The sequence below is a fragment of the Mycteria americana genome, chromosome 17 (genome assembly GCF_035582795.1).
Source record: "Mycteria americana isolate JAX WOST 10 ecotype Jacksonville Zoo and Gardens chromosome 17, USCA_MyAme_1.0, whole genome shotgun sequence".
Lineage (NCBI taxonomy): Eukaryota > Metazoa > Chordata > Aves > Ciconiiformes > Ciconiidae > Mycteria > Mycteria americana.
Window position 1 is genome coordinate 2,561,850 of NC_134381.1, and position 13,599 is coordinate 2,575,448.

Genomic DNA, 13,599 nt, shown 5'->3' on the forward strand with positions numbered 1-13,599 from the left:
CATGAGTGGTCTTTAAAACTAGAGCCTGGAAAATATCTACGGTGTCTGACCCCCTCCGCAGTGCTCAGGCTGGCTGACAGGTAACACGATCACCTCCAAAATACTGCATGGCCAGTAACACAAGCAGAAAAGTATCTTCCCACCTTTCACGGGAGGCTTTGCTTCTCCAGATCCCAGAGAAGTGAAAGCTCTTGTCCTGGTCCATGGGGACAAAGCAGCACGCCAGAACATTAGTCACCACCTCTTCCATAGCTGCCTGCACAGGAGCAACTAAATAACTTTTTCATGGGGTCTGTTTCTCTCAGCAGACCACAGAGGTCTCTGGTTGACCAGCTCAGATGGAGACCTGTACGCTCTGGACAACAGGAGTGCGTCTGAACGAGGAGCCAGTAAGGGCCACTACATTTCCCAGCAAACTTTCATCCCTCTAAAACGCTCCTCTGCAGAAGGGCCAGCACCCTTGAAGCTTTTTTGGCTGCAGCAATGGACCAGCAGTTCCAAGCTGGGACCTCTCTGGATCTTCAAGTGGTGGCCCTAAAGCTGCTCCTCACTGTGTAGGAGAGAAAGAGGATGGAAAGAGGGATTGCCTTGTGCGAGCTCAGTCTGCAACCGCGCTCAAAGCCCCCATGCTGGGTCTGCAGGGCTTTGCATCCTGAAACCACCCACACGGACCCAGAACATTGTCCAGTCTTCTGTGATCAGCCTGGCTGGACCCTCAGCTGGTGGGAAGTACACGCAGAGCAGTGGTGAGTGCTCCCGGGAAATAACTTCCCCGACACGTGGACACCTGGCAGCAAATGAGTGCAGGCACAGCAGAACCCGCTACGCTCGTTGCCGGAGTCAATTCCTGGGCTGTAATGAAGCTGCAGTAATGAGTGTGTCTATAATTCTCATCTAATTAATGCTGTGCCAGTGCTTCAGGAACTACTATTTTATGGCTTAACCATAAAAGTTGACACGATGTTAAAACATGATTTGCGAGGCCTCCCATCCTACTTCCTTTCTCTTTATTTATTTTAGAAAGGGAAAGATTGGCTCTATTAACTTATCAGACTTCCTACCTGTAACAACACTTTGGTTCCCTGAAAGATCATCTGGTTAATTAAGTCAATTGTTTGCATTCAAACGGCAAATTAAATAAAATATGTTGGGCAATAGCTGCAAGAGCCATCCATTATCCCCATCCCATGTCTGATCCCTGCACAGTTATCAGGGTGCTGCTCAGGTGCTGGGTGTTTGGCATGTTTGTGGGGCCAAAAAAGATTTTAAAAATTAGTTCTGGAAAACACAGTCATCTGGAGATCAAAATTTTATAGTCATATCATTTAGGGAGATGAGCTTGCCCGATCAGGGGACAGGGCAGCTGGAGACAGCAGAGGTGTCTCCCTGAGCTCCACATCACCATCCCACAGCCCAGCCCAGCCCCCTTTCTGGCACTCAGCTCTCATCTTTTACCCAGAGGCGAACAGCTTCAGAGCTGGTCAGAGGGCAGAAGGAAAGAGCTCTTCCTTCAGCTCAGACATTAACACAATGGGCCCATCCCCAAGCCACGGAAATTAAGTTTTTCTTGTAGAAAAACACAGGATTCTTCTCCACTGCTCCCGTGAGGACTTTGGCCTGCTGCACCTCTGTCCCACATCTCCTGTGGGCTCAGTGCCTGTGTCCTGGAAGACGTTGCCCATGTCCACCAGCAAAGCAAAGGGCAGACTCCTCGGTGTGCCATGGGTGCATCCCCAAGGTTCTCTGGTCCAACCTTCCCTCAGACCAGGAATATTGCCAGCACCCAGTCAGGTCAGCCGTGACTTTTTCTGGCCAAGTCTTGGCCACTTCCAACCATGAGGACCCTCTACCTCTCTGGGGGCCTGTTTTTCTACTGTATCAGCCTTACAATTAAAATATTTTTCCTGTTGTCTAAGCTGAAGCTCTGAAAGTCGTCACACATTGTGGCTGTTGCCCTTTATTTTGTCACCTGGTGCTACCAAGAAGAGTTTGGCTCCATCACCTTTGTACCTGTCCTTCCCAAAGTTGTAGGATGCTCTTAGGCCCCATCCCTCTCCATCCCTCCACACGGGTCCTGTGCCCGAGGTCCACGACCACCTCAGTAGCCTCTGCAGGATCTCCCCTGATTTCTCCACATCCCTCCTGAGCTGGCTGGAGGGAACGGGGTACAAAATCAGATGCACTGGTCCAAACATCTAGTGTCAAGCACGGGAGCTACATCAAAGAGCAGAGCAGTGTTTGTTCAGCTTTGCGGATCAGCTTTCAACATGTGAGCCCATTTGCTGCCGAGCTGTTGATTTGCCCTGGACCAGGAGGTTCGTCTGGCGCTCTGTGACCGGTCACTGCTGTCCCCGGTCCCAGGAGCAGGAGGTTTCACCCACTTGTCTTTGTCTAGAAACACTGTGATCGCGTTAGGGAGAATAGGGCTGCTACACCAATGAGCTGACGCATGGGCTGGGTGGAACTTTCCATGAGAAACACGCGTGTCCTTCTGAAATAATTGCCCCATTAGTTCAGGAAGGGACAAGAAATTACTTGCAAATGGCTCCTATGCAAACACCCCGTCCCCAGTCCTCACCTGCCCCTCTTGGCTCTTCTCCTCTTCCCCACCTCCCTCTTCCCCACCTCCCTCTTCCTCACCCTCTGCCAAAGGATGAAGGCAGAGGGGGAGGGGGTCCCGGATCTTTCCAAGGTGAGAATCCAGTTCATCACCTCCAGCTCTGCCCGTGCCCCGTGCACAGCTCGGCGGTACCCAAGGCGGGGTGGGGGACGCTGGCAGTGGGTCACCCTGCGGAGATGGTCCTCCTCGTCCCCCCCTTGTGTCACTGCCCTGCAGGTCTGCTCAGCAGCAAAGGACGGTATTTTTCACCATCCTTTTCTCCAGCCTTCCCCAGCGCCTCAAGGCTGGCCGAGAGTCAGCATCATTTGCCTTCCTTCCCCAGAACCGGGGAATGTGTGAGCTGGATGAGCTGAGTAAAAATGACCTAATGCAGAAAAGAATCAGAAAATGAGCAATGAGAGGGTCATAACAATGCTTCCCGAATGAGTTAGCGGCACCCAGGGGACTCTTACCGCAGCTGGATTTCCTGTCCTGGCAGCGGTCCAGCTGAGCTTATTTTGTTTCCTTGACAGACAGCATCTGAGCCTGACTGTTTTTATTTTTACTTCAGATGGGCTTTATTTTCTCCTTCTTCGCTCCCTTGGATTGTTTAGGAGTGACATTGCTAATGCCACCCACAGAGGTTGGTGGCACTTGTCCTTACAGCCTCGATGCAGGGATGCATCTGAAGGGCATCACTGTTTGCAGCTCCCCTGGGCAGGATGAAACCCCGCACAGGGCAGTGCTGAGCCGGGGACCCCCCGTCGTGCTGCAGAGACTCCCCTCAACTGCCCCATACAGCTTTTCCGAACCCAGCCCCAGGATCATCGTCTGGAAGGACAGGAGCCCTGGAATACATCTCCGCACCCCCCCGGCCCTTATCAAATCCAGTGGAAGCAAAAGTCCCCAAACAAACCCAGACCAGCCCCGATTTCCAGCCCCGCCGTGCGGACGACCAAAGACGGGGTGTTCCTGCGGCGGGTCTCCGGCCGGCTTCGGGGCATCTCAGCGACCCACGTAAGAGTTCGGTGTGCTCCTGATAAGCCTCAGCAACTTTCTGAGCAGGGTTAAGTGAGTCTCACAGCAAGTCAGCTGTTTTCACCAGGACGGGGGAATTCTTGTGTCTGCATTTTCAATATCTAGCTGTTGAGCTATGTTTAGTCTATGGCTATAAAGTAGCCTTGTTTCTATTCTGAGAATATTTGTCTAATCAGGGGTCCAAGGAATTATTTTGCTCACTAGAAAGTTATGTTTATTTGGATAAGTTTATACTCCAGGATGGGTGCCTTGGAAAAACCCAATAAAGGCTGTGCGTTGCTGGAGTGTCTCGGGGCACGGTGCACACCTGTAAAAAAGGCAAACTTTCCATTTTTTGCAGAAATAAGGGAAAGGCTTTACACTCGCGGATGCTAGCCAGCTCTGAAATGAGACCCCCTTGCCACCTGAGTGCTGCTTGCTGCAAAGCGTTACACTTCCCTGGATGCTGCAGCCGCTCATCCGTGTGCGGGTGAGGACCAGCGTTGGCCGAGGGGGCAAAACCCCAGCGTGGGATGTCCATGCTGCACATTAGCTTCTCCCAACAAGTCTTCATCCGAGAGGGGCTTGGCAGCTTGAACTGTATTTTCATGTAGCTGCTATTTTCAGAACTTCATTTGCTTTTGTAAATCACAGATGACCCCAACGCTCGGGCTGCTACATTAGGAAGCTGATGAAATACTGAGCTGAGGGACACTTGAAGGGTCAAGGCCCATCACCTGGGCCAGGTAAGTGATTCACGAGCCTCCCCAAGACCTTCCGGTTCATCCCGACCCCCTCATCCCTGAGGGTGTGAGGAAACCGTGATGTTAAACCCAGGAGCTTAGGACATTTTTCCCAGCAGTCTTAGCCTTTTTCACCTAAGGGCTCATGGCATTTTTTTGAACCTAATAAAGCATTCAGCACTTTCTGGTGATTATTCCCATTTTTCCATTTAAATCCTTTCCCCAGGGTGCTTTGCCTCGTGGCTACCTTCAGCTTGGTGAGCTTCATCCCGCGAACAAATCGAGAGCACCCGCGCCTTGGTGGACTTTACCCTGTTTGCACACGACAAACACAGCTGAGTTGTGACTGCTTGCAACTCAGCAACCACTAATTTTTTAGCCCCGAGATAAATCCTTGTTATCTGCTGAGATAAGGCCCGCTACAGCATCCTCCCCATTTTGGAAGGCACCGGTTTCCGCATTGGGAAATTGCCTTCGGCCGTTGTGTGAAACAGCAGCGCGGCGGCAGCGGTGTCCACAGGCAGCTGCCTGCACACACGCAGAGGCTTCGGGATGAGCCCGAGACAGGCAGCGGCTCTCGCTGCCACCACCCCGTGCCACCCACCACCTTCATGGCCTCGGTGGCGGTGGCTTGGGTGCAGGTAATGGCTTTTCCTCTGCAAAAGGCCACTTTTCCCTCCCCGGGGCCATCCCCAGCCAGGCGATCCCCTGGGATTTCAGCGTTGCTGCCCTGGGAACATCCCTCTGGCTGCCAGCAATTCTGCTTGGTTTGAGGTTGTGCCTGACAAATAGGAACTAGGAATACCTAATTCCTATTTTTCATTGCCCAGGCTCGTTGCATTGGCATCGACAACTCAACAATTTCTTCTCTTCACATTCCTTGCAGCCTGATTGGATTTTGCCCTGGACATCTTATTTTGTGCTAAATAAGGACATTTCTGTCCCCCTCCTTGTGTTGTAAGCTCAGTGCCCCCATAACAGCCTCAGCTGCTGCTCCCCATCCCCTAATCCCCTCTGGAAAAGGAGCTGCTCGGGGCGGTGGGGCTGTATCTCCATCCTGACCAACGTCCCCCCAGAACAAACCCCCTCCGTGAGCTGACGTCCCCCCATCCAGTTCCCATCCAGATGCTCCAAGTTTCTCATACGCTTCGCTCTGCGGCACAAAGCCTTGGAGAAGATGGCACAGCTCCTCTCCTGCAGCACAGAGGGGACAAAGCCGTGGCTTCGGTGTCACCACAGGGTCCATGATGAGATCTGTGCTGCTGCAGAGGGCACTGGCCATGCCGGGAGAACGTGGGATGAGCACCCGGCACTTCCACCTCCCGCCCCAGCCCTGCCTCTCCTAGAGATCAAGCACCTCTCAAGCGCACGGGGATGGTGTTTGCAGAGTGACTCACCCTAACCTGGCAGGCTGGCAATAAATTCTGTTACAGCAATAACCAAATTTCTGTTGCTCACGCAAGGCTATTTCCATTTTCTCCAGGGAGTCACCCCAAGTCGGCATTTCTCTGCCTTTTGCACCCACCGGTGCCTCTGTCCCCTGCAGGGACCGTCTGCAGGCAGGCCGGCGGTGTTTATTCAAAGGCATGCACCCCATTCCCGCACTGCATGTCCCACAGCAGCTCCAGGCCTTGCTGCCTGCCCTGCCAGATGGGCTCGGATAATCCACATAAGCAAGGCAGGTTATAGACTCAAACCCAGGTGCGGTTACGTGGGTTGGATGCTCCTGGGCATCACCGACAGCCACAGGAGGGCTCGCTGGACCGGGCGTGCAGGGCAGAGAGAAGGTAACGGCAGGTACCGAGCTGCCCGGTACCACGAAGCCCCCTGAGCCAAGTCCCCCTGCATGGTTCCCCTGGGAGCCCAGGGACACGGAGAAGTGGGGGGGCAATGAAGTCACCCTGCAGTAACAGTTCCCTAACACCGATGGCTTGGGACCGAGTGAAGGGAGGTCAAGAGTCTGTGGGTGATGGAGAGAGGGGGGAAAGGGCAAGAAAATCTGTGTCGAGGCCAGATACGAAGGGAAACCCTCCCAGCTGGGAAGGAGAGGAGATGAAGGCTCTCAGCAACGCTAGGATAAAGAGGAGGGTCTGGCTGAGGGGACCGTGGCAGCACTCGCAGGGAGGCTGCACTGAGCTGCCGGGTCCCAGCAGCTCCAGGGGCGGTGACAGGGTTGCAGCTGGGCCACCGGCCCATGGGCCTCGACCCCAGGGTGCCCAAAGCATCCCCAGGAGAGCCATGCAGGCGTCCCACCAACCCTGCTGCCTCCAGCTGACCCCCGAGGGATCCCCTCGGCTCCGCCTCGGTTTCCCCACCTGGCCATCACCTGCTGGTTGCTTAAGGTGGGAAACACAGACAGCTCCCCAGAAGAGATGGTCTCTGCCGGGGCGAGCCGTGCCCGGGTGGGATGGCTGGGGCAGCCACACCACCTCCATCCCCGGGCACCAGCAGCAGCGCCTTTGTGCCACACCGCCCCACGGCGCAGCACGGCCCCGCGACACCGTCAGCACATTTCTGAGCCATCCAAGGCCGACCACAAGCAGGTGATGGGCACGAGACATTTCAGCTACCGAATGCACCGTGAACAGCCTTTACACAACGTTTTCATCATGCACCAGAGCTGTTACAGCGCTGCGTTCGCCCGGGGAGGAGCAGCCCTGCCACACCGTGCAGCCGGGACCTGAAACAGCACTGCTGGGCTTTTTATTGCTTCTTTTGGTGTGTCCCCAGAGGGACCTGGAGCTACACTAGGTCGCTTATGTTTCTGGGCATTTCCATGTTCAGAGGTTCATGCCCCACCATGTTTAAACAGTGAATGCCATCCCTGGGAGCAGTCTTGTCTTGGGCAAAACTTTCTGTCTCCCCGCAGGGCTACACCCGGGCCTGGCCTCAGGAGCACCTGGCAGCTGCTCCATCATAAAAAAACAGCTCAGAAATTCATGCAACCAGGTTTTCCCATCTTTAGCCATGCAGTAACAGGATTTTACGCTCCTCGGTGAAGCAGGGGATGCCCGGCTCCACCAGCGCCTGAGAAACATGCCACGAAGAAAAGGCAGCTACAAGAAATTACATTCTCCTTTTATTTACCTATGACCATGACAATGTATTTTTGCTAGCTGCAGAGATGCTTCGCACTGTAAACTGGGCGCCTGGAGGCAGGCAGTCCGTCCAGCTCTGCCAGGTTCAGCAACAACCCCCGCTTCTCAAAACACAATATTGTTATCCAGAGTCAGGAGAGCGTCTGATTCACAGAGCTGCTTTTCTCCATCACCAAACCCTCCGTCGTCAGGGCATGATATATACACCCAGGCTCCCCCAGCGGCCCGCTGCTAGGGAATGCGTTTTGTCAGATAAAACCTGCTAACTTAGAAAATGTTGTACGCACTCAGAAAAAAAGGCATCCACTCCACCGGAGAACTCCGCCGCGACACACACAAATATTGCACTTGTAATTTCAGAACGGGAAAGGACACGAGGATTTCCTATTACACAGCAACGCGTCCAGCTATAGGAGGTCAATAAATAAACCGGGGTGGGAGTGGGAGGCAGTTGGCTCGCACACCTCCAGCGCAGGGGAAGGACCCGGCTTTCGCTGCTCCCGGGGGGACCCGCCACGAGCGAAGGAAGCGCCAGGCTCCTGCGAGATAGCTGCTTCGGGGGAGCCGGGAGGCATCGCCGGCACGGGGAAGCACAGCAGCGTCATGGGGCCGGTCCAGCTCAGAAGGCTTTTATCCGGGGAAGGCATTCATGTTGGTGCTGTTGTCCCCTTGCCGGAGCCCTGCACAAAAGTCCTCCTCCTCCTCGAAGGGGATCGCTCGTCGCCTTCCAGCAACACTCGCAGCTCGGGCGCATGCTTCACAGTAGTCTCGTGGGAGCTTCCCTCCTGGCTAAAATCCATGCCGGAGTCACCCCGAAGGCGTCGTACCAGCGATGGTGAGATGGGGCGATGGAGCAGTACCAGACTGCTTGGCTTGTTGGTCCCCTCGGCCTCGTGCTCGGTGCCTTCAGCTGCCCCACACCTGTCCGCTGCAGGAATATGGCTTGGGGGCACGAACGGCAGCGGGAAGGCACGCTCCCGCCATCCCCCGGGAAGGCCTCCGCCGCCCGATTTCATGTAAACACACAGCTCCCAGCCTGCCCCGAGAGAGTCCTTGGGTCTACAGTGGGGAGCTGGCTTTCTTCTGGTTAATTATGTCTAAGTACAAGTCAGAGCGGAGGAAGCGCGGGTAGGAGTCCTTCTCCATGAGCCCATAAATCCTCTTCTGTGCGAGGTCGAAGCAGCTGCGGGTGATGTTCTGCAGGTTCTCCTTGGTGTGCTCCCGCGTGTAGGAGTCCAGGTTGACCTGCGGGCAGAGAGACCAGCGCTGGTGAGCGGCTCCACGGGCAGCTGCCGTGCTGCGGAGCCACGCACCAGCATGGGAGCCAGCCCTCACCTCCTTGCAGGACTGGATGGCGATGTACTCGGAGAAGATCTTCTTGGCCTTGGAGACCATCTTGGACTGGGATTTGATCTTCTTGAACTCCTCGCAGGCCAGCCAGAACTCCAGGTTCTCCTCGCTGAACTCGGTGCGCAGGAAGGCCCTGAAGGCAGCGAGTCCGTCTGCGGGGACAGGGAGACGTCTCTACTCCCGGGTCGCAGGTGGGGAACAGCCCAGCAACCTTGCGAAGGTGCAACCCGAACTACCTCCCTGCACTGTCCCCTAAAAACCCCTTGGGAGCCCTTGTACAAAACAGGCAGCGATGGCATTGCCAGCCAAAACATGGCAACACAAGCCATGCGTGTGCTGAATCTGCAGTCCTCAGCCTGGCTGCATGCATGGAGAGCCGAGGGAGGGAGGCTGGGATTGGAGCAGGGGCAGCAATGGGGAGAGGACCCCCTGGCCACCACTATGGGGGCCGGGTGTAGGACGCGACCGTGATGCGGGGTGCCCCAGCTGTGATATGCAAGAAGGGGAATGGTCTAAAGCAGCTCCTGCTTCACGGAGCCACAGCGCAGCTCTGAATCGGGCACAGACACAAATCGCTGCCTTTTCCTCCCCAAGCTGGAGGGGGCTGCAGCCCCAAGCCGCGGCTCTCCTCGGCCCCTGTCACAAAATCCACCCCTGGGCCAGGCAGGAGCAGAAGGGTTCAGGCAAGGGGCAGCCTCATTTCTCTTTGTCTAGCCCCCAACACCAGAAGGGATTAATACAGGGAATCCCAGCTTTATCCATGCACGTGTAGGGATATTCCCCCGGCAGCAAACAGGCAGAAGAGACGGGCACGCACTTACATTTGTGCAGCAGCAGCTTCTCCAGGGAATCCCCCCACTTGAGAGCTTCCTCGGGAGTGGGCCTGCGGGAGAAGGACAGCGCGTTGGCAAAGCGTGCCGCCTGCCACGACGCAGCACGAGCAAAACATTTCCAGCTGATAAAGCAATGCTGTGTGCCCCAGCGGGGCTGGCCCTGGCTCCCACATCGGCACCAGCACTGCCGAGCATCTGCAGGCAGAGCCAGGCTCTGCGCCAGGCAGCACCGTGGTGGCTCTGCTGGAAGGAAACCTCTGCCTTTAGACGGGCAGGAAGAAATTCCGATATACAGAGGGCTGTGCGGGCAGCCGTGCCGCTTGGGCTGTCTGAGCAAGAACTGGAAAAGCTCCAGGTAATGCCGAGGAGGCTGCGAGATGGCGGGGATTTCAGCCACCCAGTTCAAGCAGCTGGATAAGCTGCCGGGTGCGAGAGCGGGGAGGGCTCGTCTCCGGCTGCTGGAGTGTCTCCAGAGCAAACTGGTTTTTCAAACCATCCTCCGGCCAGTTAAAGTTTCACATACAGGCGCTGGGAGAGAGCAGCCATCAGGAAAATATCCAGCCCGAGCCGCCGCTGTGCCGCCTCCCGGGCACAGACCTCCCACCCGCCTGGGGGGGAATTTTCAGCCAACAAATGTTTGTAATGCTCCTGCGGATACAAAAACTGTTTGTCCACAGCTTCCCCGAACGGGGTGACCCCAGCCTCCCTGGAGGCGATGTTCAGCCCAGCATGGCTCACCCCAAGCCCCCACAGCCCCCGGTCCCCACGCCACCCGCTCGCGGCACCTACTTGAGCGATTTGAGCACTTTGTCCACCTTGCCGGAGGGGTTGGCCCCAGGGGACTCGTTTCGCCGCCGAAAAATCCCCAGCCGGTTCTTCATGTCCTTGGCTCTAGAGGGAAGAGCAAGTTTTAGCAGGCGGGCGAGGGGTCGAGGGAACACCCAGCACCCAGGGCACCCGCCGGCAGCCTCGTCCCGCACGCCGCCCACCACCCCGCGCCCGCCGCCTACTCCTTCATGGTGTGCCGGCGCTGCAGGCTGCCGCTGTGGGGTCTCTGCACGCCCAGCAGCATCTCTGCGTGAAACTCCAGCGGCTGGGGCTTGGAAAGGTCACGGAAAAAGGGCATGGCTGCCGGGACGGGCCGCGCAGCGGCTCCCAGCACAGCCGGGCGCTCGGGCGCTCTGACGCCGGCTCCGTGCCGCGCTCCCGCCCGCTGTGGCCAGCGCGGAAGTGGGAGGGCTCAGCCTGGAGGAGCTTTAAATGCGGCGTGGGGCGAACGAGGCGCGGGTGAGTAAGGGCTGTGTCAGCCCCGCTGCTATTTCGGACGGCTCCGTCGTTGCTGGGGAAACTCGAGGGAAGGTGGAAAAATCAGCGCCGAGGGCGGATAGTGGGGCCTTTCAAGAGACGGCGGGGAAAATAATCACGGCGGGGATTTACGAGGGCTATTTATAGCGCGCAGGTGTCCCGGGGAAGGCAGCGGGGCCGGCGGTGGGGCTGAGCGGGGTGAGGAGCAGAGCGGGACAGCAGCAGCACTTCACCCTGCGCCCCTGCGGGGACGGGGCTGGGGGCCCACGCGCGACCTGCTGTCCTCACGCTTCTGCGGGGCCAGCCCGGGGCGGGCGCGGCCCTGGGGCGGCGGTCGGGACCAGCAGTGCGCGGCGCGGGGGGGCGCTGGGGCACGGACGCCCCGCGCTGCCCCCCTGCGCGGGTCCCCGCCCCGCGGCCCCTGGACAGACAGACTGACGTGCACCCGGCCGCAGGGCTCCCGGTTCCCCCGGGAAACTGCCACCAGGCCAAAGCGGGACGAAGTGCCCGCTTTTGGCAAGCGCCATGGGAAAGCGGGACCCCCAGCCCAGCCCCGGCCTGGCCCTGCGAGGGCTCCCCAGGGGCCAGGGCAGGGGAGCAGTAGGTGGAAGGGGTGACGGGTGAGGACAGCCGTGGACGATGCTGTCCCCTCGTGGCACAGCCCCTGCATGACACCGCGGCACGAAGCGGTGCAGGGGACACGCAGGGAGCACGGGATGCTCATCCTGCACCGAGGTTGGCAGTGCCACCAGGGTGGACGGGGCCCCAGGGTGGCATGGCCAGGCCACCCCCTGCAACCTCCCGTGGGTCCCACACCAGTGGGTCTACGCAAGGATGCTTGGAGGAGCCACCTCTGCCTGGCCAAGCCGTGCCCAGGGCTGGCTGGGGACACGAGGGGCGTAGGAGGGATGCAAGGCAAGGGTGTACCCCACCCCGAGTGATGCTATCCGGACCCCCAGCTCTCTCCAGTCCCAGAAGGGTCAAATACAGCAATCCGCTGGGAAACAAAATAGCTGCAACAACCCCAGGGCTCAGTCCTGCAAGGTGCTGAGCACCCTGAAGCAGAGAAGGATTTTAGAGGGCACTCGCCCCCCCTGGTCCCCGCTGCTGTCTGTGCCTTCGGGGGGTGCATGGGTGGTTTCGCTGCCTTCGCATCATCCGGGCTGTGGTCCCAGCAGGACGCGCGTCCTGCTGCTGCCAGCTGCCAGGCACCGGCTCAGCGCTAGCGTGGGAAAAGCAGATCCAAACACGGAGCCTCATGCTCCAAACACCATCTGCCTCCCATTACCACGCTGCCAGCAGTGCCGGCAGCCGAGGACCAGCCGCCACACAGGACGGGCCATCCCACGCAGCCCTGAACGACAATTTTAGCAGTGTTCCCAGTTTAGCAAGGCAGCCGCCGCAGCTCGGCGCCCGGTGGGGCTTTCAAAGCTCTGAAAAGCCCTTGTGTGTATCCCTAGCACACGTGGGCTGCCTGCACCCACACGGCCCGCTGCACAACGCCAGCCAGCTGCAGCGGGTAGCTCTGCCGCACACCGGGCTCTGGGGCTCGCAGGTGATCACGGCTCGTGGGCCGATTTGCCGGCTGTAATACACCAGCAAGCACCACCTAAGGAAGTTCCCCAACTTAAAACCCGCTGCTCCTCTTGCACACACTTGTAAATAAATAGCAAGCGGCACGAAACCAGTCTGCGGCAGCCACGGGCACACACAGCCCCCAGCTGCGGCTGATCTGCGGTATAAAATGCCACGGCAAAAATAATGTTTCATACGAAAGTGGTAGTTTCTGTCTGGAGTCCCCCCTATAAAGTGAGCTGCACCCGGTGCCCTGGCACGGCCACGAGGCCACATCCAGTCCCATCGCCCTGCGCCGCTTCCAAACCATCCACTGCAAAGCGCATCGCCTTTCCCTGCAGGAAGCTCAAGTCCTACCTTTCCAAGTATTTTTCGGAAAAGTCCACCATCGTGTGGTACATCCGGGAGTGCCGGCGAGCGAGCAGGGCCGGCAGAGCGTGCCAGTGCCGGGAGGGGAGGCGAGTGCCAAACCCCAGCCACTTGCACAATAAATACTCCCGCGGACGGCTGGCAACCAGGCTGCGCAGCCAATAGCCCGCCGATGCGATGCTGAGAGGCTCCCCAGCGCATCCGCTGCCGTCTCAAGGTGAGGAGAAAACCCTCTCCGCAACCGCCCCTGACCCTGTTAAGCCGGGGGCGGCTGAGCCTCCCCCCGCCAGCCCGATTCCCCCGGCTCAGCGCCGCAGCAGGGACATGCAGACGGGGGGATGTCCCTGCTGCAGACTGCGAGGGATTCATTTTAATTTCAAGTGTTGGAGGGGGGAATAATGAAAAGAGCTAAAAACAGCCAGCTGCAGCTAGGAAGCGTGCAGGACAACAGTGCCGCTCGCTGGCAGGCAACACGAGCGGCGAAGCCGTCGAGCCTGCGTGCGCAGCCGGCACGCTCAGCCCCCTCGCACCCCCTGAGCCACTCAAACCACGTGCGACTTCGCCACCTGCCCCGGGCCACGTGGAGTGGGGCAAGACCCAGCCCCGGGCGTCCCTGCGGCCGTGACACCCGGCCGGATCCTGCGTTGCAAAACCGGAGACGGTTCATTCCAAAACATCCTCGCTCGGCCCTGCCGGCGTGCCTGCCCCCA

At 58.2% G+C, this 13,599-nt stretch overlaps 1 protein-coding gene across 5 annotated transcripts in view; it reads right to left on the reverse strand.

Moving 5' to 3' along the window:
* Positions 1-7,438: 7,438 nt before the first annotated feature.
* RGS3 (regulator of G protein signaling 3) overlaps positions 7,439-13,599 on the reverse strand; it is an 87,245-nt gene continuing 81,084 nt past the window's right edge. For 4 of the 5 annotated variants that reach the window (XM_075519469.1, XM_075519470.1, XM_075519472.1 and 1 more), the window contains 4 exons: positions 10,430-10,531; positions 9,629-9,690; positions 8,793-8,959; positions 7,439-8,702 (listed from right to left, as the gene is read on the reverse strand). In XM_075519469.1, coding sequence (XP_075375584.1) covers positions 8,517-8,702; positions 8,793-8,959; positions 9,629-9,690; positions 10,430-10,531 — 517 coding nt within the window. In that variant the 3' untranslated portion in view covers positions 7,439-8,516. Of the gene's footprint in view, positions 8,703-8,792; positions 8,960-9,628; positions 9,691-10,429; positions 10,532-10,650; positions 10,836-13,599 lie in introns of those variants that run through there. The other variant, XM_075519473.1, reaches the window with a different exon arrangement.